This window comes from Trichechus manatus, unplaced genomic scaffold, assembly GCF_000243295.1.
Source record: "Trichechus manatus latirostris isolate Lorelei unplaced genomic scaffold, TriManLat1.0 scaffold00013, whole genome shotgun sequence".
NCBI lineage: Eukaryota > Metazoa > Chordata > Mammalia > Sirenia > Trichechidae > Trichechus > Trichechus manatus.
Window position 1 is genome coordinate 1,801,957 of NW_004443949.1, and position 26,657 is coordinate 1,828,613.

Below are 26,657 nucleotides of genomic sequence, written 5' to 3' on the forward strand. Positions count from 1 at the left end.
CTGCCCCCAGTGACAGCATTTATTCATCTTCCAAAATCATCTTAAGTCTTATAATTGACTGGCGGGCACCTAACAACAACTCTTAAATCACCTGCATTTCTTTAGGTCTTGCAGCTCTACAAAGAGAATCTGTGCAAAACTCTGCTGTTGTCCAAGGTTGAAAAGTTTCGCCGGCAGATTAGGAGAACCTCGCACGGTACCCTTGTTTGGTCCCGAGGAGGGCAATGCGCCCAGGGGGCGGGCTGCTAAAGCTGGCAGCTTTCTCCCGTTCTTCTTCAACTGGCAGCCCAGCAGACGTTTCTGAGAAGCAGGGGAGGGCTGAATCAGCGCCCCCGCCCCCCACCTTCGGTGTCGGGGCCTTGGCTCTGATCTTTAACTCTGGCAAAGTTTGCAGTCAGGTCCCAACCGTGGGTGCCTCGGCGTGGCCCGGCCTCCAAGGGGTGAGCTGGTGGCGCCGGGTTCTCCACTCCGCGATGTGCGCCTAACCTCTTCCACCCAGCTGCGCCGCCTCGCTCCTCCTCGCCTCCTACCTACGCGCGGACCCCACAGCTGCGCCCTAGGACTCGCACCCCGCACTCTTGTGAAGTGTGAGACCAGCTGTTAGTCCTTCCCGCCGGCCACGCCGCCGCCTCCGAGCGCGCTCGAACCGAGCGCAGCATCCCCGGGCCCGAGGCGGCTGCGTGCAACCGTCCCCCCTCCCCTAGGCGGCCCCCGGAGGCCGCGCGGGCGGGGAGGCGGGGCGTGCCGCTGGCGCCCGGCTTCCGGAAAAGGGTGTTTCTCCCGCCCATGCGGGGTAGACCCGCGCGGCGTCCGGTGCTCCAGCATCTCCGCCGGCGCCTCCACGAGCAGCGGTAGCGGCAACCGCCGCCTGAGCAGCGCGTCCCCGGCTCGCGACCCTCCCCTGCCCACCCGCCCGCGGCCCGCCAAGATGCTGCCGGTGTACCAGGCGGTGAAGCCCAATCCGCTGCAGGACGCGAACCTCTGCTCGCGCGTGTTCTTCTGGTGAGCAACGCCGGCGCCGCGCCCACGCAGCACCTCCGCCGGCGCTGGGACACCTCCTGCCGCTGGTCCCCGAGGGCGACATCCGGCCCGCCCTCCACCACCCATCCCCTGGTCCCTCGGCCGCTGCCGTCCCCGTCCGCGGAAGCCCCTCCTGGGGCTCGTGCCTGACGCCACTGGTGCCTTTTGGGGTTCGGAGCGAGGGAAGGGGTTTCCGCCGGTGCCCATCGGTCCACGCCGGTGCTTCTGCCGCGGTGGGGCCGCTGCATGGGCCTTCACGGCTGGGCGCGTGGTGCCCGTCTGCTTCCGCGCTCGCGGGGCCGGCGGCTGCGGGGACCTGGGGGCGCAGGGCAGGTGCGTGCCTCCCTACCTTGCTGAGGGACCTCGCGGCCCCACCAGCCTTCGGTCCCCGGCGAGAGGAGCTGGAGGTGGGGAGGCGGAGAACCAAGACTGCCCAAAGGTGGACTCACTCCCCAGGGGAGAGCCACTGGAACCCCCAAACTCCCACCCTTAGCTGGCTTCCCACGCACCACTCAGGGATTCTCGGTTCTCCTGAAGGAAAACTGCACTTTTTTTCCCTTGTAAATTCCCCTTCACGGATGACTTCCTCTATCTAACCTGATCCAAAGCCTAATTGGTGCCCTCGACCGGGGCCATCTCCCAATAGTGTCCCCCACCCTTCCGATGCACCTTACGTGACAGCTGTGTTCCAACTCCAGGGAGCTCCTGCTGTGTGTCTCTCTATGATCGTGTGTGTGTGTGTGTGTGTGTGTGGGGGGGGGACATACGTAGTTGAGGCAAATTTCATGTGGATAAAATAACATTTTATTTTTTCAATTATTTAATGACTGGTCACCGTTGAACAAGATCTGCTTCCACAGTTTGCTTTTGGCTGGGACACCCATAGGCAAGACTGGAGGATGTCTTTGACCAGCTCCTTTCCTGTTGCTAGCGTTTTCACTTCCACCTGTTAGGACTACCCTGGGGATGGAGTCCCTGAGGCCTTGTGGAAAGAGATCTTATCTCTCAGAGAAGCCATCCCTGGCCCTGATGCAGGTGGTTCCGACAAGGAATCCTACGGTCCTAAAACCACTGAATAGTCAACTGAGCTTGGAGCTCAGCCAGCCCCTCTCCCTCTTTTGTGAAGAAACACCCAGGTGAAGTAACTTGCAGAGTGCTCAGAGAGGTGAAGCATCTTAACTAAGGATTTCTAGCTAGTATCTGTGACAGGGTCACTATGAGTCGGTAATCAGCTCTACAGCAGTGGGTTTGGTTTTTGGTTTGGATCTGTGACAGTTAACTAGGTAGGCCTGAGCCTTTGGGTTTTAATCTCACTTGGTTGATAATTAGAACTTTTGTTTCTTGATCTCTGCCCTTTCACCTTTTCCACATATTCTGATGAATAATATTCTACTGCCCCCCCCCTTTTTTTTATATGGGAAAACCCAAGGGGATGAGTGCTCCTACTCTTGTTTTAATTGTAGTTTTTTCAGTGTTCAGGGACACCTGTTGACTGCTGGCAGAGGAAGGAATATGGGTGTGGTTACAGTAAATGACCTGAAGGTAGGCAGATGGGCTCCTTAACTTTAGGCAGGGCAATAAACTGTTGAAGCACTTCTTATTTGTGGATTTTCAGGGCAGAACTGAAGAATTGAAGGAAATGGGAAGGTGATGGATGACTGGTACCCATTTCTGGTTTCCCTGCTGGAGGGGAAAAAGTTGTTATCTCTGTTTTACACACGGAGATACTGTAGCGGAGAAGTTGAATAAGTTGCTTCGGACCGCAGAGCTAGTAATGGTCTAAAAAAATAAATCCATTGCCTTATAGGACAGAGTAGAACCATAGGGTTTCCAAGGAGCGGCTGGGGGATTTGAACTGCCAACCTTTTGGTTAGCAGCTGAGCTCTTAACCACTGCGCCACCAGGGCATCAGGAATGGTCTAGCAGGATGCAAAGCCAGGCAGTCTGGCTCCAGAGCCGCTGTTGGTAACTGCTATACTGTGTAGCTTCTCTAGGGTCGTTGTGGTTATTAGCTGCTGTCTTGTTGGCCCTGACTCGTGGCAACCCCCATGCACAACAGAATGAAACGCAGCCTGGTCCTCGGGATCGGTGCGGCTCGGAAAGTTGTGATCCGTAGAGTTTTCATTGGGCGGTGTTTGGAAATAGATTGTGAGCTTTTCCTCCGAGCCTGGAAGCTCCACTCACGGAGGGGTGGTGGTGGTGCATTGCTGGGAATCTAACCGGGTCTCCCACGTGGATGGCGAGAATTCGACCACTGAGCCACCAGGGCCCCACCTGCACGTGTGTTGTTGTTGTTAGTTGCTGTGGAGTCGATTTGGACTCGTGGCAAAACCCCATGTGTCCAGGGTAGAACTGCTCCATAGGATTTTCAAGGCTGTGACCTTTTGGAAGCAGATCACTGCTTGTCTCCCAAGGCGCCTCTGGGTGTGTTTGAACCGCCCACCTTTTGGCTAGTAGTTGAGCCCTTAACCATTTGCACCACCCAAACGCGGGGGGAGGCTATTTTGAACACATCTTTGCTCTTAAAGGCTGGAGTTTCTCAAGGGGAGTTCTTAAAAGTTCTTCTTGGTAGAGAGAATGTGTGTGAAACATCTATCCCCACACCATGCTTTAAGACACTGTTCTCAAAGTATGGAAACCCTGGTGGCGTAGTGGTTGAGAGCTACGGCTGCTAACCAGAAGGTCGGCAGTTTGAATCCACCAGGGGTTCCTTGGAAACTATGGGGAAGTTGTACCCTGTCCTCTAGAGTCGCTATGAGTCGGAATCGACTCGATGGTGATGGGTTTCTCAAGTATGGTACTCAGACCAGTGGCTTCGGCATCACCTGGGAGCTTGTTAGAAATGCAAATTGTCAGTAACTACTCCCCACTGATTGGGCTGGGGGTGGGGTTTAAACAGGTGCTCCGGTGATCTGATTTAAAGCTTACTGCTTTAAGCTATTCTGCTCACTGGCTTTGTCATTGCAATGTATTATACTTTCAAAAGGGGGGCATGACTTTATGAAGTCACTTGTGGACCATGATGGCCTTCCTGTATTTGTTTCCCTTCTGCAGTTCGAGGAATTTTAAAGTCTGAGACACCTCAGTGATTTCCTGGTGTACCCCTCTCGTTTAAGCAGGAAAGCTTAAATGGGCCCAGCCAGAGGTAGCCCCAGGGAGACAAGGCCCACCTTGTCGAGAAAAACCACCTTGTCAGCTTCTAATTGGCTGTTTGCTTTTCGTCTCACATTTCATCTGCTTTTGCAGCTCGAGCACTGATAGCTGCCTTCTCAAATGATGCCAAGAACTAGCTTAATAACTTACACACCTGACGTTATAAGGAGTTTTTTGGTGTTTTCATAGCAGTTTTCAGTTGAGGGCCTAAGGCGTTGTATATGTTCTGGTGGATTTTTAAAAACTTTTACTATTTCTGTAAGAAATTTACAAGTGTGGAAAATGAAGATGGGAGTAAGGATGATTTACTTCTATGAGCCAGATACACCTGCTGGTATTTTGATTGTTTCTTTCCAGTCTTCTTCCCGGCAGACGTCTTTATGCATACACGTGTGCCCCTTTTCTGCAGAACTAAATAGTTTTACACCCTGATTACTTTTTTCATTCAATTTTCTGGCGTTAACATTTATTTCTGGCATTAAATACTCTTCAAAATATGATACTTAATGATTGCAGTTTATATAGTCTTTCTCTATTGTTGAACCCAGTTTATTTCTAATAACGGTGTAATGAATATCCATGCCCATATATTTTGGTACATCTTTAAATATTCGGTATTCCAGAAGTAGAATAACCGCGTAAAAGGCCAGGTTGCTTTCCAGCAGGATTGGAACAGTTAGCCCTCTTAATAGTGGTTTGTGTGCTCATTTCATTGTCAACTTTGGGTATTGAGTTAAAAAATTTTTTTTTTCAAGTTGGTAGTGTGCGCAGTGGTTAAGCACTCAGCTGCTAACCAAAAGGTCGGCAGTTCAAATCCATCAGCTGCTCCTTGGAAACCCTCTGGGGCAGTTCTGCTCTGTCCTACAGGGTCACTGTGAGTTGGAATCGACTCAATGGCAATGGGTTAGTGTCACAGTTTTAATTTGAATTAATTTGATTGAACTTTTTTCCTGTTTATTGACCATTTATTTGTGGTTCTTTGAATTGTCTATTAATGAGTTTTTGGCATTTTTTTCTATGAGGTGTTTATGTTTTTGAAATAACTTGTAATAGTGCTTGAAATATTTTTCCAGTTTTCCACTTGCGTTTTAATTTTGTTCGGAAGTTTTAAATCTGTCTGATTAATTATATTGATCTTTCCTTTTTGGCTTCTCTTGTTGGCTTTTGTTCACTATTAATATATCTTTTTTTTAATCCCTGGGTCAGCTGAATCTCCAGATGCATTGTCTTTTAGCTGTGTTATTGTTTCATTTTTAGCAATAGAAGCAGCTAGAATTTCCTTTAGTATTCCATGTGAGATAGGCCCCAGTTTTCCCAAAACAGCCCATTTTCCCTTCATCATTTACTGAAGAAGTCTTCCTCTCCTGACTGGAAGTAAATGGTGTAGATTATGAACTGTGTCCCATTGGGTACTAAATGGTCAAATCTCCTGGCTCCACAAGAGAGCGGTTAAGTCCTTGCTCCCCTGGTGCTGGCTGGGTCTCAGTCAGTGAACTCAGCTTGCACAGCGTGGACTGTTGTGGAAACAGCCTCTGGAGACACGGCTCGAGAAGGCTGATGACATGAGGGGGAAACACGAGTGGCTCGGTGCAGTGGACCGTTCAGAGAGGTTGGTGGTAAACCAAAACCAAACTAGTCGTCGAGTCGATTCCGACTCACAGCGACCCTATAGGACAGAGTAGAACTGCCCCATAAGGTTTCCAAGGAGCAACTGGTGGATTCAAACCGCCGACCTTTTGGTTAGCAGCCTGAGCTCTTAACCACTGCGCCACCAGGGTTTCCGGTGGTGCTAAGCCCTTGGTAAATACTGACAGGGAATGCATAGAAAAATTTAATTTTAAGTTACCAATTTTTGTTCCACTTCTGGAATACTTCTTATACTGATCTCTGTTAGTCTTCGTTGCTGTTAGTTGCTGTTGACTTGATTCCAACTCATGACGGCCCCATGTGTGCTGAGTAGAACTGTGCGCCATAGGTTTTCAAGGCTGTGACCTTTCAGAAGTAGATTGCCGGGCCTGTCTTCCGAGGCACCTCTGGGTGGGTTCAAACTACAAACCTTTTGGCTAGCAGTCGAGTGCTTAACTGTTTGCCCCATCCAGGGGCTCCAAATGTTGATGGAGGTTGGGTTTGCTTTCTAGGGCTTTTTCTCTGACTTGATCCAGTTCCCCTTTCTTAAGCATTCAGTTAGATGAGTTTTGGTAGTTTTATACAATAACTACTGGCCAAAGCAAGATCTAGAACACTCCAAAGATGTCTTAAAAGTTACTACTAATTCGGCAGTGAAATAAACAGTATGACAAATTTTATAAATTTATCTCCTATAGTTTGTTCTTGGAGTCCCTAGGTAGCACATATGGTTAAGCACTCGACTATTAGCCAAAAAGTTAGTGGTTCGAGCCCACCCAGAGGCACCTCAGAAGAAAGGCCTGGAGATCTGCTTCCAAAAGATTACAGCCTTGAAAACCCTATGGAGCAGTTTTGCTCTGCACACGTGGGGTTGCCATAAGTCAGAATCGACTTGATGGCAGCTGACAACAGCAACAAGAAGTGAGTTCTTGAATTTTTGCCTCTATCCTTAGAGTCCTGAATCTGGCTGGCATGAGAGGTGTTAACTAGCGTCTGTTAAATACCTCAGTGGCTGATTTGCGTCTCCGAGTCCTCCAGGTGACACCTGGTTTTGTAGAGGCCTCTCCCTCATGAGCTGCATCTCCCAGGCTATGCGAGCTCCGCTGTTGCTAGGATGTGGAGCCCAGAGGCACAGTGTGCAGTGTGAGCCTTCATCCTAAGTCCGGCTGAGACTCTGACGGGGCTATGAGACCCTTTACCTCTTAACGTGAGGATGTTTCCATGAGTTTCCTCCTTCTGAGCTGACGAATAGTATAAAGGTGGGTAACAGTAGTGCTGTGGGGGGATCTGGACTTAGAAATTGGCTGAACTCAGGTTCTGTCCTTGGCCCTGAAAATTCCCCATGGCCATATGCAAACAAACTTCTCTGAGCCTCAATCTGCTTAAAATGAGAGGACTGTTATCCATCTTTCAAGGAGTCTTTGGGTGGTACAAATGATTAATGAGCTTGGCTGCTAACCTAAGGGTTGGAGGTTTGAGTCCACCCAGCGTGCCACAGAAGAAAGGCCTGGTGATCTACTTCTGAAAAATCAGCCATCAAAAAACATATAGAGCACAGTCCTACTCTGACACACATAGGGTCTCCAGGAGTGGGAGTTGATGGGATGGCAACTTGTTACTGGTTTATCCATCTTTCAGGGCTGTTGTGAGTCGGAGATGATAGTTAATACAACATACCTAGTATAGAGTTAAGGCTCAAAGGGAACCTAAGGTTCTGTGGCCAGGGAATGCCTGAAGACAAGGTATTATGAATTGAATTGTGTCTCCCAAAAATGTGTGTTAACTTGGCTAGGCCATGATTGCCAGTATTGTGTGACTGTCCTCCATTTTGTAATCTGATGTAGTTATCCTGTGTGTTGTAAATCCTAACCTCTGTGATGTTAATGAGGCAGGACACAATCTACAGGATTAGATTATGTCTTCAGTCCGTCTCTTTTGAGATATAAAAGAGAAGTGAGCAGAGAGGAGAAGGACCTCCTACCACCAAGAAAGAAGAGGGGGGAATGGAGCACATCCTTAGGACCTGGGGTTTCTGCGCTGAGAAACTCCTAGACCCAGAGGAAGATTAGTGCCAAGAGCCTTCCCTCAGAGCTGACAGAGAGACAAAGCCTTCCCCTGGAGCTGGTGGCCTGAATTCAGACTTGTAGCCTCCTCAACTGTGAGAGAATGAACATCTGTTTGTTAAAGCCATCCACTTATGGTATTTCTGTAATAGCACCACTAGATAACTAAAACACAGGGTTACTACCTTTTAGAGCACTTAATAATTAGCATTTACTGACTGTGTAGAGAATGTCAAGGTTTGTGGGGAGAAGGATAAACTCCTCCCCTCAGGGAGGTAGGAAGATAAGTCTTAGACCCATTTGAAAGTTAATACTTTATCTGTGGATGTACATACATAGAGATAATTGGAAATTGAGGTTAGCAGAAGGCAAAGGTAAACACAATATTTTCTCTAAAAGTTAAGGTCGTGTGTACCTGTTTCAACAGTATCGTTTAGTATACCTGTAAAAATTGCAGACACAGCTCCCTCACACTCCTAATGGTTCTGACACAGACGGGTCTGGGTAGGACCTGGGAATGTGCATTTTAAGTTACTGCAGGTTACTTGTGCAGGCAGTAGTCAGTCCTCAGACTGTACGTTGAGATGCGTGGATCAGATGGATCCACTTAGGTAAATAATACTGATGATCACTAACGTTTATTTTTTTTGAAGTGGTTGAAGATATTTTCTTTCTATCTCTCCTTAATATTTGACAAATTAAGAACCCTGGAACCATACATTGAAATGTTTTACTTCAAGATGTAATTCAAGTGGATCCAAGAACCAATTGTCGTCAGTTGCCTTCGCGTCGGCCTTAGCTCATGGTGACCCCACGTATAGCAGAACCGAACATTGCTGGGTCCTGTGCCATCTTCGTGATCCTTGGTGTGTTTGAGTCCACTGTTGTGTCAGTTCATCTCAGTGAGGGTTTCCCTCATTTTTGCTGATCCTCTGCTTTACCAACAATGATGTCTTTTTCTAGTGATTAGTCTTTTTCTGTTGATGTTTCCAAAGGAGTGCTGTGGAAGGTTCTGTCTGTCTGTGAAGCCCCGGCAGTGATACAGTCAGGCTCTAGCATGAACTTGTATATTTCTTCTTCTTCTTCTTTTTTATTTGTGTGTGTGTGTGTGTGTGTGTGTGTGTTTAAATTTGTTTTAGGTGAAAGTTTACAGAGCCAATCAGTTTCTCATTAAACAATTAATAAACAAATTGTTTTATGACATTGGTTGCTAACCCTGCGATGTGTCAACACTCTCCCCTTCTCCATCCCGGGTTCCCTGTTTCCATTCGTCCAATTTTCCTGTCCCTTCCTGCCTTCTCATCTTTGTTTTTGAGCTGGTGTGCCCATTTAATCTCGTGTACATGATTGAACTACGAAGCCCGTTCCGCACGTGTGTTATTGTATTTTATAGACCTGTCTAATCTGTGGCTGAAGGGTGAACCTCGGAGTGACTTCAGTAGGGAGTTAAAAGGGCATCTGGGGGCCATACTCTTGGGGTTTCTCCAGTCTCTGTCAGACCAGCAAGTCTGGTCTTTTTTTTGTGTGAATTTAAATTTTGTTCATAAACTTATATATTTCTTTGGGTCTGGCACATAGCACATTCTAATAAGTAGCTAGTTCCTGTCCTTTTCTAAGGAAGTTAAAGCCTCAACTAGAAACTTGTGGGTAACTCATCTGTCTGGCTTATTGGTCTCTATTTCCTCAGTACACAGCACTTAGTAAGTGCTCAAAAAATAGATCTTGAATGAAGGAATATTCTTGTCCTTGTGTATCTGTAGTTACTCAGAGCATGTAATACCCACTTTTCTCTTGCCTGCTAACTTGCTGTTATGGATTGAATTGTGTCCCCCAAAAACATGTCTCACCTCCCCTAGGCCATGATTCTCTGCATTATATAATTATCCTTCGTTGTGTTATCTGATGTAATTATCCTGTGTGTTGTAAATCCTAATCTCTATGATGTTAATGAGGCAGGGTTAGAGGCAGTTATGTTAATGAGGCAGGATAAAATCTACAGGATTAGGTTGCATCTTGACTCAGTCTCTTCTGAGATATAAAAGAGATTAAACAAGCGAGCAGAGATCAGGGGATCTCCTACCACCAAGAAAGAAGAGCTGGGAATGGAGCATGTCCTTTGGACCTGGGGTCCCTGTGCTGAGGACCTCTTAGATCCAGGGGAAGATTGATGTCAAGACACATGTAAATCTCCAAGGAACGCCAGGCCCACAGATGTTGAAAGGAGACAAGGACCTTTCTTCAGAGCCAACAGAGAGAGAAAGCCTTCCCCTGGAGCTGGTGCCCTCAATTTGGACTTCTTACCTTGTAGACTGTGAGAGAATAAACTTTTGTTTGTTAAAGCCATCCACTTATGGTATTTCTGTTATAGCAGCACAAGATAACTAAGACACACGCCCAGTGTCTGTGGCCCTAATACTCTTTTTTTTTTTTTAAACACTTTATTGTGTTTTAGGTGAAAATTTACACAGCAAAATAGTTTCCCTTTCAATAATTCATACACAGATTGTTCCGTGATATTGATTACGGTCCCAGCAATATGTCAGCACTCTCCCTATTTCCACCCGGGGTTCCCTGTTTCCATTCCACTAATACTTATTGAGTGCTTCCTGTGGCCTCAGAATTTTGTTCTGTATTTTACGTGTAATAGCTTATTTAGTCCGGAAACAATCCTATGAGGCAAGCATTATTGTACTTATTTTACAAATGAGGAAATCAAGACCCTGAAAGTTTGGGTAACTTGTCAGTGGCCTCACAGCTAGGAGCTTGCAGTGCCAAAGCTGGGATTCCACCCAGATCATCAGAATATGCCATGGTGTGTGCCCTGCAGGTCCCTGAGTGGTGCAGTTTGCTCTTAACTGTTAGCATAAAGGTTAGCATTTTGAACTCAGCGGTGCCACAGAAGAAAGCCCTGGTGCTCTGCTTCCACAAAGATTGTTGTTGTTAGTTGCCATCAAGTTGATTCTGACTTCATGGCATCCCCATGTGTGCAGAGTAGAACTGCTTTACGGTGTGTTCAAGGCTGTGACCTTTCTGAAGCAGTTCTCCAGGCCTTATTTCTGAGGTGCCTCTGGGTGGATTTGAACCACCAACCTTTTCGTTAGTAGTCTAGTGCTTAACCATTTGTGCCACTTAGGGAGTCCTCCATAAAGATTGCAGCCAAGAAAACCCTATGGAGCACTTCTATTCTGTAACACATGGGGTCGCCATGGGTAGGAATCCACTCGACGGCAGTTGGTTTGGTTTTTGTATTTTTATTTTTTGGTGCCCAGCAGCAGGCATTTGGTACCTTCTGAGGTCAGGCCCCTGTCTGCAGTGCTCTAGCTCCGGACAAATGTTGGCTGAGCGAATAACCGTGTCATTGAAAAGTCTGGTTAGTGAGTGAGTATGCTCATTATATATGCATGCATGAAGCGTGTTTTCCTCCCTGCCCTTTGTCACACTACCTTCTGAATTGCCGTGGGGGATGTTGGCATCTTTACCCATCCAGTTCTTAAGGCATACATCTGCTGGTCATCTTTATTTTTTCTTCTTTTGTAATTTTATCGTGTTTCAGGTGAGTTTACAGCTCAAGTTAGTTTCTCATTCAAAAATTTATACACATATTGCTTTGTGACATTGGTTGCAATTCCTGCAATGTGACAGTACTCTCCCCCTTTCCACCCTGGGATCCCCGTGTCCATTTGTCCAGTTTTCCTGTCCCTTCCTGCCTTCTCGTCTTCCTTTTGGGCGGGTGTTGCCCGTTGGTCTGGTATATTTGATTGAACTAAGAAGCACGTTCCTCACTTGTGTTATTGTTTCCTAGGCTTGTTCTAATCTTTGTCTGAAGAGTAGGCTTCCGGAGTGGCTTCTGTTCTGGGTTAGCAGGGTGTCCGGGGGCCATAGTCTTGAGGGTTCCTCTGTCAGTCATCCTTGATTTCTTTACCCTCATCCACTGACATCAAATTGTATTGATTCAACTTCAGAAGTGCCCCTTGGAGTCATTCATTCATTCATTCAGCAAACATTTCCTGAATGCGTGTGGCTGGGATCCATCTGTGAAGGAGATAACCATCCCTGGCTCCTGGGAGACTGTGCTCCTGACCACACTGCTCTGGCCTCCAGAGACTCTCGGCTTCTCTTCCTCCCACCAGGTCTGCCTGCTACCAGTCTTTCCCCTCAAACGAACCTCTGCCGTTCTTCTGGCTGAAGACTTGTTACTCTCTGAGTAAACCTCAGTTCTTTAGTGTGACGTTCAGGATCCCTCAGCTTCTGCTTTTCAAGCCTTGTCTTCCATCATTCCTCACCCAACTGGACTTTTCTAATGAGGCCGACCTTTTTTTTTTATTGTAGTTAAATGAAGTTTACATTTCAGGTTAGTCTCCCATACAAAATTTTATACATACATTGTTATGTGACCCTAATTGCTCACCCCACTCTGTGACGGCACACTCCTCCTTTCCACCTCTGATTCCCCATGTCCATTCAACCAGCTGCTAACCCTCTCTACCTTCCCATCTCACCTCTGGACAGAAGCTGCCCCTTTGGTCTCTTGTGTCTACGTGACTAAGAGGCACACTCTTCATGAGTATCACTTTATGTCCCACAGTCCAGTCCAATCCCTGTTTGAAGAGTTGATGAGGCTGACCTTTTAATGATTCTGCCTTTGAAAGGCTGATGTTGGTGCCTGGCTTGGGGCCTTGACTGATGACAGACAGGTACCAGTCACCGAGCTCCTGGATTACAAGGCTCATAGGGAAAGGTGGGAAAGTAAGCTGATGTCATCTTGCAGTGCCACTGCCATTTATTACAAGGCTGAGCCCCAGTCCAGGTCAGTTATCAGTGTTGAGTAGTGCCAGATTGGAAGCTAGAGTGCCTTGGTTTAAACCTGAGCTCTGCTCCTACCTGACTGTGGGCAGGTTTCCTCATCTGTAAATGAGAGCACCAAATGAATGAAATGCCCTGAAAACATTTAGAATAGTGTCTGGCAGAGTAAGGCATGAGGAGCCTTCATCTTGCTCCTTTTGACATTTGTGGGCCTTAGCTTTTTCATTTGTAAATTAATAGGGTTTGTTTATCTCCCAAACCAAAACCCACACTCATTGCCATGGAGTTAGTTCTGACTCACAGCTACCCAGACAGGTTAAAAATGTGAATTTCTGGGTCCCGTTCCTCAGATGGTTGAATTCAGCTTTGTATGCATGATTCTCAACAAATTCTTCAATGTATTTCTCATTATCACCAGGATTGCTATTGTTGTTAGTTGGCAAAGTTTAGTTGATTCCAACTTAATGGTGATACTGTGGGTGCAGAGTAGAACTGCTCCATAGGGTTTTCAAGGCTGTGACCTTTCAAAAGCAGACCTGTCTTCTCAGGCACCTCTTTGAACCGCCAAAAAACTTGTCTAGCAGTGGAGCGCGTAACCATTTGCACTACATTCCGGTAGGCTACATGTCCAAATTCAGGGCGTCAGCTCCAGGGGAGCGCTTCCCTGTCGCCTCTGGAGGAAGGTCTGTGTCATCAGTCTTCCCTTGCTCTGGGAGCATCTCAGCGCAGGAACCTCAGGTCCAAAGGACGTGCTCTGTTCCTGGCACTGCTTTCTTGGTGGTATGAGGTCCCCCTGTGTCTCTGCTCACTTCTCTCTCTTGTGTCTCAAAAGAGATTGGCTTAAGACACTATCCAATCTTGTATATCTCATCAGTATAACTGCCGCTAATCCATTTTATTACATCATAGTGATAGAGCTTACAACACATAAGGAAATCACATCAGATTACAAAAGGGTATACAATCATACAATACTAGGAATTATGACCCAGCCAAGTTGACAGATACTTTTGGGGGACACAATTCAGTCCATGACAGTAATGATGCTGAGGTTTGAAAACCACTCTTCTTCGATTTTTTTCCACTCTTAGAGTCTAATCTTGAAAGCACATTGTCTGGGAGGCCAGGGTTACTGATTTGACCCCACTGTGGCTTAGATTATTTGTTCAGCAAACATTTGAGTACCTTCTGTGTGTTGCCACTGGCAGGAAAGAATTATCCAATAAGGTACGCACGGGCTTACTTGTGCTTACTTACCTGCAGTTCACAATTTCACCTGTTGATGTAGTGAAGCCCGTGTGGAATTGTGTACTATAGTAAGTAAACACAAGGACGCCTGTACGTGCCTTGCTTACTGGTTAATCTGCCCCTCATCACCAGGTTCAATTCCATAGTCACTGAGATTCAGAGAAAAGTAAAATAACATCCCTGTTCTCAAAGACCTCATGTAGTTTAATAGGAGACAGGTGCCTCATTAGATGAAGTAAATACTGCTAACTGCTAACACGAACAAGCAAAAAGCCTTCAAATCTCAGTGGGTTAATTAAAAAAAAGAAGTGTATTTTCATGTTATAGTTCATTTAGGGTCAGCCGGGATGTGGAACAATACCAAGCACTTACTCAGTAACTGCACTTCCTATCCTTGTGGCTCCGCCCCCCTCTTGGTTGTCTTTATACGCTTGGAAAGAGGTTGGCAGTGACAGGGCTTTTTTTTAAAAAAAATTATGTATTTATTAAAAACACCTTCTGATGTGGCAGATTTTTACGTGCCAGGCTTGGAAGTGACACCCATCATTTCCCCTCACATCCTGCTGGCTAAATCTCATGGCCACACCCGACGGTAAGGGAGGCGAGCAGGCTGGAAAACTTAGTCCGTGTGTCCAGCAGTCTGTGATGCAGGAGTCACAGTGACACAGCACAGTGTGCTGTAGGAGAGGTCTGAGTACTGTGGGGGTGGGGAGTTTTAAGGAGGAGTTGGCTCTCTTGGATGGAGAAAGTGGGGTGAGTCATTGCAGCCAGAGGATGGGCATGTGTGGGGCACAGAATTGTGGAAAGGGGTAGTGTGTACTGAGAACATTGCGAGGTGTTGTGAAGTGGACCCCTCAGTTGCCCTGCCTCTCACTGCTAGCTGTGGTGTTTGCCACAGTCATTCAAGGTCACACTTCTTGCCTTTGTCATCCCAGCTGACTTTTCAGACTTTCGGTTATTGCATCCCTCCAGTCCCATACTCCAGTCCCACGCCTTTGAATTATAATGTTGGTGAAGAATATTGAATATACCACGGACTGCCAGAAGAACGAACAAATCTGTCTTGGAAGAAGTACAGCTGGAATGTTCCTTAGAAGCAAGGATGGCAAGATTTTGTCTTAAATATTTTGGACATGTTATCAGGAGGGACTAGTCCTTGGAGAAGGACATCACGCTTGGTAAAGTAGAGGGTCAGTGAAAAAGAGGAAGACCCTCAACGAGATGGACTGACACAGTGGCTGCAATAATGGGCTCAAGCATAACAAGGACTGTGGGGATGGCGAGGACCGGGCAGTGTTTTGTTCTGTTGTGCATAGAGTTGCTGTGAGTCGGAACCCACTCACAGCATCTCACAGCAACAACAACAACAGTCTATACTTGGTGAACACCTGCAGCCTCACTAGCTCCTTATTCCATTTCTTGGTCCATGCCCTCTTCTGTGCTGGCCTCTTCTTGGACCTAGGCCCTCTGCCTACTCTTTTTCCCTAGGTTATCTCTGTCTGTTCTTCCTCAATCTCATAGGATTATAGGGTAGAAAGGGAGAGATCCTCTAGTCCATCGGTATACTCAGCGCAGGAATCCCTCCGTGACATTGTCCAGTGGGGAAATTCACAACTCTTAGGAGTTCATATTAGAATGCTGAAGTTGTATTGAGCCACAGTTTTCTTTCCAGGCAATTTCTACCCATTTGTACCTGTTTTGTACACACAGGGCAAGTTGACTCCCCCATCATCTGCTAGCCTTCTAGTCTTTAAAGACAGCTGTCATGGCCCCATTAAACTTGTCTTTCAGAGAAATGTCGCCACTTCCCAAGCTGGTGTCAAGTGGCATGATTTCCAGACCCGTCTCAAACATCTGGTTGAACTGATGCTCTTTATTCTAATGTGGCATCTAGAACTGGACGTAGTGTTCTAGATGTGATCTCACCATGGGGTAGCACTGTAATTAACTACTTCATTAATAACTTTTTTTGAGTGCTTACTGTGCTCCATGTAACGTTCTAAACCAGGGATTGGTAAACTACAGCCTGCAGGTCCAGTCTTGCCCACTGCCTGTTTTTGTAAATAAAGTTTTATTGGAACACAGCCATACTCGTTTGTTTATATATTGTTTATGTGCTGCAACAGCAGAGTTGAGTATTTGTGACAAAGACTGTGTGACCTATACAGCTTACAATAATTACTTTCTGGCTCTTTACAGACAACATTTGCCAACCCCTGTTCTAGACATTGGGGAGATAGCAGTGGACAAAATAGATAACGGTCCCTCCCCTCATGGAACTTAAATTCTAGCGAGGGCAGACAAGCACTGAACAAGATAAGTAAGTAAAACATAGTATGTTATATTGGTAAGTGTTAAGGGGAAAAAATAAAGCAGGGAAGGGGATTAGGAGGGTGTGTATAGGGAAGGGAGATGACAGCTTTAGGGTTAGCTGGCCAGGGAAAACTTGAACAAGAAGACACACGTGCATGAAGACCTGGGGGAGGAGGTGAGGGAGACAGTCATGTGCACTCTGGGAGGGGGATGGTCAAGTACAAGGGAGCAAATGATGTGGGCTCTGTTGGCCTTTGGAAGACTTGGCTTTATTCCGAGTGTAGTGCGGCCATTGAAAAGTTTTGAGATGAAGTGTGATTGGGCCTCTAGACTTGATAAGGCCGCTCTGCTGCTGTATTGAGAAAGGAGTGAAGGAAAGAATGAGTGGACGTGGTGAGACCTTCCAGAGACTTTGCAGCAATTCAGGTGAGAGCTGATAGTTGACTTTGACCAGGATGGAAAGGTGGCAGTGGTCAGAAGTAGTTGGATTCAGGGTGGAGCTTATTTGAAGGTAGAGCTGAGGATCTTTGCTGCCCAGGAGACTCTGGAGTGTAAGGAAGAGTCAAGGATGTCTCCGTGGTTTTGGCCTGAGCATCTGGGAGGATGGAGTCACCACCGTTAAAGGAGGTGGGGAAGCCTGCAGGAGAAGCAGATTGGAGGAGATCAGGGCTTGGGCTTGGCCTTGTCAACCATGCGATCCTTGCTTCACATTCAAGTGGAGAATTTGAGTAGGTAATTGGTTATGAGTCAGGGGTTCAGGAGAGAAGTTTGGGCCAGAGAGAAAAATTTGGGTGTAATCGGCAACATATGTATTTATGATATTAGACACATAGTAACAGACCTCACAGCTCATGGTTTTTTCCCAGATAAACTGCTGCTGTGCTAAGAATGGATTTTACACCAGTCCCTAGCTCTTTGTTGGTTTCAAAGTTTCAGCATCTCATTGTTGCCTCTTGAAAGTTCTTTGAAAACAGATTTAGTCCGAATGCTAGGAAGGGCAGGTCCTAGTTGATCCATTGGTCCACACTGTGGGCAGTAGGTGAACTCGGCCACAGGTGTTGGGAGAGATCTTGTTGTCTGCTTTGTTGGAGTCCAGAGGCCTTGTATCTACTGGGCAGTTATCCTAAAAGCCTATGAAAAAAGGAACTGAGGTTAGTTTGGCATGATTTACTCTTAGTGAACACAGGCTGGCTCCTGATGCTGCCTTTTCTAAGCACTCACAAACTGTCGTCTTCAAATGGTTGTTGACATGCATTATTTCAGTTAAGTTCTTATTGGCTTAATTTTTTGAACCCGCCCAGCGGTTCCACGGGAGGAAGACCTGGTGACCTGCTCCTGTGACGATTACAGCCTACAAAACCCTATGGGGCAGTTCTTTTCTGTCGTATGGGGTCTCTAGGAGTTGAAAATCAGCTCAACAGCACTTAGCAGCAGCAGCAGCTTTATTTTGTCCACTTTCTTCCCAGTGAATGCACAACGGTTTTTTGACCCTCATCGTGCTTGAACCACTTGGGGAGCTGTAAAAATACCAATGCCTGGGTCTTTCCCTAGGCCACTGTGAATCAGAATCTCTGGGGGTGGGACCTGGGCATCAGTATTTTTAAAAGGTTTCCTAGGAGTTTCTGATGCACACAGAACAGTGGGAACCACTGATGAACAGTTTCGAAAACGTTTCTGTGCTTATGGCCATTTTTCTGGCCAAAGGTCCAGAGCTGCCCCATCCCCCGCCACCCCCCTTTCAGGTTCCTCTCCGAGCAGGACAACAGCCGCCATCATGTGGCACATCCATCCTTGTGGGCGTTCAGCATGTGGCTCCACAGGGCACTGGAGAGGGGCGGGGGGCTTGCTCTGTGCCACGGGCCTTGGAGATAATTGCGTCCTTTGATCCTCCCTGGGTGATGCAAACGGTCCACACGCTCAGCTGCTAAATGAAAGGTTGGAGATTTGAGTTCACCCAGAGGTGCCTTGGAAGAAAGGCCTGGCAATCGACGTCCAAAAAACCAGCCATTGACAGCCCTGTGGAGCACAGTTCTGCTCTGACACACATGGGGTTGCCAAGAGTCGGGCTCGACTTGATGGTAACTTATTGGTAACCCCTTGTTGAGTGGTTTTGTCCTCATTTTGCAGGTGAGGAGACGGAGACCACATAAGGTAGTGGGGGCCACCCAGGTGTAGGACATGATGGAGTGCGACACTGAATCAAATGCCAGAGCTGAGCTTTGCTTTGGCCTCTGTGTGGCTGTGTTTATATCCTCACCCTGGGTCAGAAAAGGACTCCTCCACTGATTGAGCTAAAGGGGATAGTTGAGTAGAAACCTCACACTTATAAATTAAAAGCTTGTGAGTATAAAATTGCTCATCCAATAAATTGCTTTTATTTGTAAATCTTTATTCATGTGTTTTGTTGGTCGTGTTATGCCTGAGAGTGTGTGATAAACTTAATGATTCCTAATGAAGGGATCCTTCACCAACCAGGCAGCGTGCACTTTTTTCTCTAAAGACGGTACAAAAGTGTGTGTTCTGTTGTAAAAAGTGGCAGGGAGATTTTTCAGTGGCTTAAAACTGTTGACCAGGCCTGGATGGGTCTGTGTCACTGAATCCAGATGTGGCATTTATATGAATTCTGAGTGTTCATTAAGCAACGCAACTTATTCAGCTAGAAAACAGAACTAATAATACATTCTTGGAAGAAGTACAGCCAGAATGCTCTTTGGAAGCAAGGATGGCGAAATTTTGTCTTACATACTTTGGACATGTTATCAGGAGGGGCCATTCCCTGGAGAAGGACATCACGCTTGGTAAAGTAGAGGGTCAGTGAGAAAAAGGAAGACCCTCAACGAGATGAATTGATACAGTGGCTATAACGATGGGCTCAAACATAGCAAAGACTGTGAGGATGGCTCAGGACCGGGCAGTGTTCCGTTCTGTTGTACAAAGGGTCGTTGTGACTTGGAATCAACAAGATTGTGCTTAATAACAACAGTAGATATTAACTGGCATAGTGTATGTAAGTTACTAGTACAGACTAGGTCGTCAATAAATGGGGATAATATGTATAATGAATGATTGTAAATTATTGCCTTGGTCTTTGTCTGAGTTTCTCTAATTTGGAGAAGATGAGAGAATTGTGAGAAGTTGGGCATTATGGAGAGGGTGTCAAACTGGAGCAGAAGACCTGAGTTCTAGTGTATGATCATGCATTTATTAGCTGTGTGACTTTGGGTGAGACACTTAACTGCTCTGAGCTTTGGTTTTCTCTTCTACAAATTGGGAAAATTAAAACTACTCATGGCGTGTTGCAAGAATTATATTTAAAAATAATTTGCTAAAAATTCACTCTTTTATCTGTCTTGTTACTGCCTTAAATTGCAAGTCTTATGTAACTTTTTACTTATTTGTGACTTTTTTTTTTTAACGGAATTGTTCTTTGAGGTTGGAAACCACTGTCTTGTCCACCTTAATCTCAGTGCCCATCTAAGCATCTCACGCTTAATATGGTTAACGAATGACTGTAAATTACTACCTTAGTCTTTATCTGCGTTTCTCTGATTTGGAATTTAGCAAAGTACCTCAGATAGGAGTAGCGAGAAGTTGGGTATTAGGGAGACAGTGTCAGACTGGAGCCAGAAGACCTGGGTTTTGGTCTATGATCTTGCACATATTGGGATGTAACCTTGGGTAAGACGTGGGACCACTCGGGGCTTCAGTTTTCTGTTGTGCCATTGGGGGGGAAAAAAAACTACTCATGGTGCGCTCCAAAAATTATATTTAAAATATTCAAAAAATAGTAAAGTTCTAGACCCTTTTTTTTTCTCCCCCTTCTACCAGTGAAGCAGGCAAAACCAGCAGCGAGCTGAGATGGAAGGAGTGCAGTGTGTAATACAGATCTCTCTTGAGTGGAGGAGTGATCTGTTAATAACTGTTGCCCCACAGAAATGAAGAGCTGTTTAAAAAAAAAAAAAAGAAAATTTATACCCAGAACTGGGCCACTATGTGTGCAAGGACTTTGAGAATTATAAGGGGGTGTTCACGCATCCCCCAGAATCTCCCAGGAAGCAGTCTCTTAGCAGAGCAGCATGGCTGGATCTGCCTCATCAGCCTGTCTTTGTGACTTCCCTCCTTCCCTTAGTGGTGTCATTGTTGCGTGTGTTTGGCTTGAACCTCAGAGTGTCTGGAACAGGGGAGGTGTCTGCTAAGTTTCCCTGGGAGGTCAGTCAGTTGCAAGCTGGTGTCTGGAGGTTCTCAGTGATCCTAACTCCCACCCAGCCTGCATAGTGCACCGCTCCGCTGGAGCTGCCTCTGCAGGAGCCTTGGGTGGTTTCTCCTTCCGCATCTGAGGCTCTCCTCTGCGTGCCCCCACTTTCCTCTCCTGCTGTCAGTCAGTCCGTTGCCTTTTCCCTGGGCACACCCCGTACCTGCTGCCACATTCCCTTAGCTCATGCTGAACCCTTTTCTGGAGTGGCCATTGCTTTCCCTGCAGCTGAAATGCCCCCTGAAAGCCCACTGATCAACCACCTTCTAGTCCTTTATTCAAAGAATCTGCATCTGTGGTCCCTGAGTCAAAAAATGTCAGGTGCTGATATTTAAAAACTTACAAACAATTGTATAGGGCTTACTGTATGGGGGGAAATGTTCTAAGTACCTTACAAATGTTGATTTACTTAATCCTAATACCAAACCTGGAAACCCTGGTGGTGTAGTGGTTAAGTGCTACAGCTACTAACCATAAAGGTCGGCAGTTCAAATCCACTGGGTGCTCCTGGGTAGACCCTATGAGGCAGTTCTACTCTGTCCTATCAGGTTGCTATGAGTCGGAGTCATCTTTTTTTTTAAATACCAAATCTAAGGAATAAAAAAACCAAATCAAACTTGTTGCCGTTGAGTCAATTGCGACTCACAGCAACCCTGTAGGACAGAGTAGAACTGCCTCATAGGGTTTCCAAGGAGCAGCTGGTGGTTTCGAACTGCCAGCCTTTTGGTTAGCAACAGAGCTCTTAACCACTGTGCCACCAGGGCTCCAACCTAAGGAATAGGTTCTGCTGTTAACCTACATCACACTTTCTGTGCGTGGCAGAGCCTGGATTCAAACCCGGGTGGCCTTGCCCTTAACTATAGCCGAGTCCTGCCTCTGGGTTATAGGTGTGAAGGATAGAGTGCTGAGCAAGCCAAGAGCCTGCCCTCAAGGTGCTGACATTCCAGTGGGGGAAACCATAAACACTGCTGAGTCTCTGCCGTATACCAAGCATTGGGTGTCTCCACCAGATAGGCCATGTCGACTGCGTAGCTGTCAGACTGTGAGCTCCATGGGAGTAGTGTCTCTGCCTGTGTGTTTATCACTGTGCGTCCCAGTGCCTGGCACACAGCCCTGGCCCACAGCGGCTCCGTTAGTATTTCGGAATGAGCAAATAAAGTGTTGATGCCATCCAGCTAATTGCGGTTGCACCTTCCGTTCCGCATGTTGCTTTCTTGTTGTTATGTGCCGCCGAGTCAGATTCGACTCCTAGTGACCCTATAGTGCAGAGTGGAACTACCCCAGAGGGTTTCCTAGGCCGAAATCTTTATGGGAAGGCGCCCTGGTGGCGCTGTGGTTAAGCGCTGGGCTGCTAACTGAAAGGCTGGAAGTTCAAGCCCACTAGCCGCTCTGTGGGAGAAAGATGTGGCAGTCTGCTTCCGTAAAGATTACATACAGCCTTGGAAACCCTGTGAGGTAGTTCTGCTCTCTTCCTGTAGGATTGCTGTGAGTTGGAATCGACTGGATGGCAATGAGTTTTTTAAAATTTTATGGGCACATTATCGCCCAGTCTTTCTTCCCGCTGAGTCACCGGTGGGTTCAAACCGCTGACCTTTCTGTTAGCAGCCAGGCACTTTAACCATTGTGCCGCTAGGGTTTTAAGGGATACCAGTTACAGTGATAAAGAAATCCCTGATTTGCCTCCTCCCTTCCCCATGTAGAACAGTTCCATCACTGGCTAAGGTTCCATTGGGCAGCACTGCTCTAGTCTAGAGGATTAGATCCTTGGACGTGAAAATCTTTTTAAAAACCTGGTCAAAGGCAGACACACTGATGGCTAGCCTCCCCTCCCCGATGAGCAGGGCCCCAGGGATGGACGTGAGGAGCAGGGCCTGGGAGTGTGAGTTTGGGCGGCTGGCCCTGGGCAAAAGGGAACCTGGCACAGAAGCTCAGGAACTATGCGACATCATCATCTGCAGACCTGTTTACAGCCCTTATTATGTGCTTTGTGCATATTGACTCACTTAGCCCTCTGAACACCCCTTCTGAATAGGCTCTTTCTTTTTTTCCATGTTGGCTGCTTTTTATTTACTCATTAAAAACATTTTTTATTGTGCGTTAGGTGAAAGGTCATATTGCAGATTAGTTTTCCATTTGATAGTTTGTACACAGGCACTTTCTTACTCCTAGCTTAAGATAAAGAAGTGGAAGCACAGAGAGGTTAAGAAACTTACCCCATGTCACAGAGCTAACAAGCCACAAAGCTGGTATTTGAATCCAGGCAGTTGCTCCCCTTACTGTCTCTTCTCTCCTGTGTCTCAGCATGAGATAGGCCCATCAGAAAGAGATCCTTCAGGCTGCAGGTAGAGAAAGTGAGGAGGGAAGGAGTCGAGGGAAAGAGAGAGCTGCTGCAGGTGCAGCTGAGAGGCTGCAGGAGGGAAGGACAGCCAGGGACAGTGGGCAGAGCCTGCAAAGACCCCTTGCTTCCCTAATGGAGGGGAGGCTTTTTAGGGGACTGTGGTAGGGGCCTGTTAGCATGTAACTGTGGTTCACGCTGCTAAGAATGCGTTGTCCATTTTGAAATGAAGAGAGGGGAGGAAGTAGGATCGTCTTCAGAATTTAATCCCCCACAGCGATAGAGTTGTCATGAGTTGGAATCAACTCCATGGCAACCGGTTGGGTAGTTAGTTTAGCCAGCCTGTACCCTGGCCACATGTGGCTGGTGGTTGCTGGATTGAACAGCAAAGCTCCAGAGAGTGCTTCTCAGAGTGACTCTGGGACCAGCTGTACAGCATCACCTGGGGACTCGTTAGGCCCCAGGCAATTCTGCTGCATGTTCAAGCTTGAGAGCCGCTGTTGTAGCCCTGGTGACACAGCGGTTAAGTGTTCGGCTGCCAACCAAAAGGTCGGCAGTTCGAATCTACCAGCCGCTCCTTGGAAACCCTGTGGGGCAGTTCGCCTCTGTCCTGCAGGGTCGCTATGAGTTGGAATCAACTTGATGGCAGCGGGTTTGGTTTCGCATTGTTGTTGTTGACGGTCTTTTAGACTGAACGCACTGAGGGTTCTGACCCGCAAACTCACCCTCTACCGGACCTGCCTGCCCGCTTGCCCCAGCACGTGCTCTCCCTCCTCACCTCTGTCTCTCATGTTCTGGGTTGTTGTGGTTTTTAGCTGTTGTCTCGTTGGCCCCTGACGCTGGCAACCCCCAACTCAATAACTGACCCCACGTGTGACAGAGTAGAACTGCTCCATAGGGTTTTCTTGGCTGTAATTTGTACAGACACAGACCGCCAGGCCTTTTCTTCCACAGACTGGCTGGGTGTGTTCAAATCGCCAACCTTTAGGTAAACAGCTGATTGCAAACTGCTTGCGCCACCCAGGCTCTTTCTTTTTGGGTTGAATTCAGGTAAAATCCTCGAAATGCTCACGGATTAATATGGAGGAGAGCTTGTCCTGTCCCTGAACAAGCACACGGGGTGTTCCAAGTATAATTACTGCTTTGGAAAGTGGATAGCTCCTATTGTGGGTGTTACTTCCCCAGTAGCAGGTGGGGGCCGTCCTTGGTGTAAGTTTATCCCGTACAAGCTCTCCTGTTCTCTCAGGCTGTGGAGTAACTCAGACTCACGCTCTGAACTCTCCCTTTTACTTCTGCGTGCAAATTACCACACTGGATTACTTTTGGGAAAACCCCATGCGAGGCCTTATGTTACCCAATATTAATAACTGAAAAAAAGAGGTGGCTCTGTTGTTCTCAGGGCAAACTCAAAAATCCTCTTTCCTCTCCCCCTTTAGATTGTAATGTAGTCCTTGTTTTTCCTCAAAATAACAATTTTAGAGAGAAAATTCGTCCCTTTGAGTAAGCCAAAATGAGATCTCTCTCTCTTTTGCTCTTTTTAAGTGGATTGGACATCTCTGCTAGGAGCTGTACAGAAAGTAAAGTCTTCTGAAGGGAAATTCCACAAAGCTGCCTCGTGCACAGTTCTCCGGAGGGATTCCTTTCCTGTAAGGAGGAGGCGCATTTTCTAAGGATCCCTTCCAGGAAGGATGAGGTGCAGCAGGAAGGAATCCCGCAGAGCAGCTGACTCAAAAACAGAAAAGGGAACTAGTTGGCTCTGATTTTTGGGAATTGACGTTTTTTACAGACGGCAGGACAGTGAGTAATAGCAGCTGCTACAGAACTTATTAGCCTGTGGAAAAAAACAAAAAAAAACCAAACCCATTGCCTTCAAGTCGATTCCGACTCATAGCCACTCTATAGGACAGAGTAGAACTGCCCCATAGGTTTCCAAGGAGAGGCTGATGGATTCGAACTGCTGACTTTTTGGTGGGCAGACGAGCTCTTAACCACTGTTGCTACCAGGGCTCCACCTGTGGAAAAGGATGTATGAAAAGTGGGGTGAGGAGTCCTTGGGTGGTGTACAGGGTTAACACGCTCGGCTACTAACTTGAAATGTTGGAGGTTCGAGTCCACCCAGAGGTGCCTCAGTAGAGAAAGGCCTGGTGATCTACTTCTGAAAAATCAGCCATTGAAAACCCTATAGAGCGCTGGTCTACTCTGACATGCATGAGCTCGCCATGAGTTGGAATCGACTGGACTCCATGCCTGCTGGTTTTAAGGTGGGTGAGGGTTTTGTTGATTAGATTGATGCTAATTGACAACCTTTCAATGAACCCGAGGGCTGTGTGCCGGCCTCCCTCAGAGCAGCCTGTCACCTCAGGCTAATTCTCTTGGTAAGTTTTACTTGGAGAAGTTGTTGACTGGTGAAAAACCAATATCCACCCAGGGTTAAATAACTCGCCCAAGGTCACACAGAAATAAAGAAGGTGATGGAGCTGGGGTTGAACCCAGCTCTGTCTGGTTCAGAGCCTGTGCTGTTTCCTCTCTCTCCCACTTTTGGATTGAATCCCTGGCAAGAATTTTAAGGTAGGAAAAGATGAACACGAACATTTATGCAGGGCCCTTTATGTTTAAAGATCTACTGTGCCAAACGTGGTAGAGAATACAGACATGAGTAAGACTAGACAGAGTGTGTTTCCATGGTTTTAGTCAGTGGGGATTTGAGCAGTAAACAGAGGCTACCCGGTTTCTGCCCAGCCCCTGTGGCTTATGGGAAGCTGGTGAGTTTGGCAGAAGTCTCATGCCACACTTTCTGCAAGTTCTGTGTTCATGTACCCAGGCATTTTGCTGTATCCCGCTCCTGTCTCTGAGCTGCCTGTTTTCCTCCACATCCCCTGTGCTCAGAAAATCAGCTCATCTTTACTGTTTTCTACAAAAACCCATGCACGATGAGGGCTTGGGGATTTTTTTTTCTTTTTATTGTTGTACTTTAAGTGAAAGTTTACAATTCAAGTTAGTCTCTCATACAAAAATCTGTACATACATTGTTATGTGACCCTAATTGCTCTCCCCATACCGTGACAGCACACTCCTCCTTTCCACCCCTGATTTCCTGTGTCCATTCAACCAGCTCCTGACCCTCTCCGCCTTCTCATCTCACCTCTGGACAGGAGCTGCCCATTTAGTCTCATGTATCTGCTTGAGCTAAGAAGCACACTTTTTGCGATTATCATTTTATGTCCCATATTGCAGTCTAATCTTTGTCCGAAGAGTTGACCTCGGGAATGGTTTTAGTTCCGGGTTGACAGAGTCCAGGGGCCGTGCTTTCTGGGTTTCCTCCAGTCTCAGACCATTAAGTCTGGACTTTTTACTAGAATTGGAGTTCTGCACCCCACTTTTGCCCTGCTCCGTCAGGGACGTTCTGTTGTGTTCCCTGTAAGGGCGGCCATTGGTGGTAGCTGGACACCATCTAGTTCTTCTGGTCTCAGGCTGGTGAAGTCTCTGGTTTATGTGGTCCTTTCTGTCTCTTGGGCTAATACTTTCCTTGTGTCTTTGGTGTTCTTCATTCTCCTTTACTCCAGGTGGGTTGAGACAAACTGATATATCTTAGATGGTTGCTCATGAGCATCTAAGACCCCAGACGCCGCTCACCAAAGTGGGATGCAGAACATTTTCTTAATAAACTTTGTTATGCTGATTGACCTAGATGTCCCCTGAAAGCATGGTCCCCAGACCTCCGCCCTTGCTACTCTGTCCCTCGAAGTGTTTAGTTGTATTCAGGAAACTTCTTAGCTTTGGTTTAGTCCAGTTGTGCTGACTTCCCCTGTAGTGTGTGCTGTCCTTCCCTTCACCTAAGATAATT

The 26,657-nt window shown here is 46.9% G+C and overlaps 1 protein-coding gene across 4 annotated transcripts in view; it reads left to right on the forward strand.

Moving 5' to 3' along the window:
- Nucleotides 1–903: 903 nt before the first annotated feature.
- ABCC4 (ATP binding cassette subfamily C member 4 (PEL blood group)) overlaps nucleotides 904–26,657 on the forward strand; it is a 343,233-nt gene continuing 317,479 nt past the window's right edge. For 2 of the 4 annotated variants that reach the window (XM_023726694.1, XM_023726693.1), the window contains exon 1: nucleotides 904–1,002. In XM_023726694.1, the coding sequence (XP_023582462.1) occupies nucleotides 929–1,002 (74 nt within the window). In that variant the 5' untranslated portion in view covers nucleotides 904–928. The remainder of the gene's footprint in view (nucleotides 1,003–26,657) is intronic. The other 2 variants (XM_004371394.2, XM_023726695.1) reach the window with 1 other exon arrangement.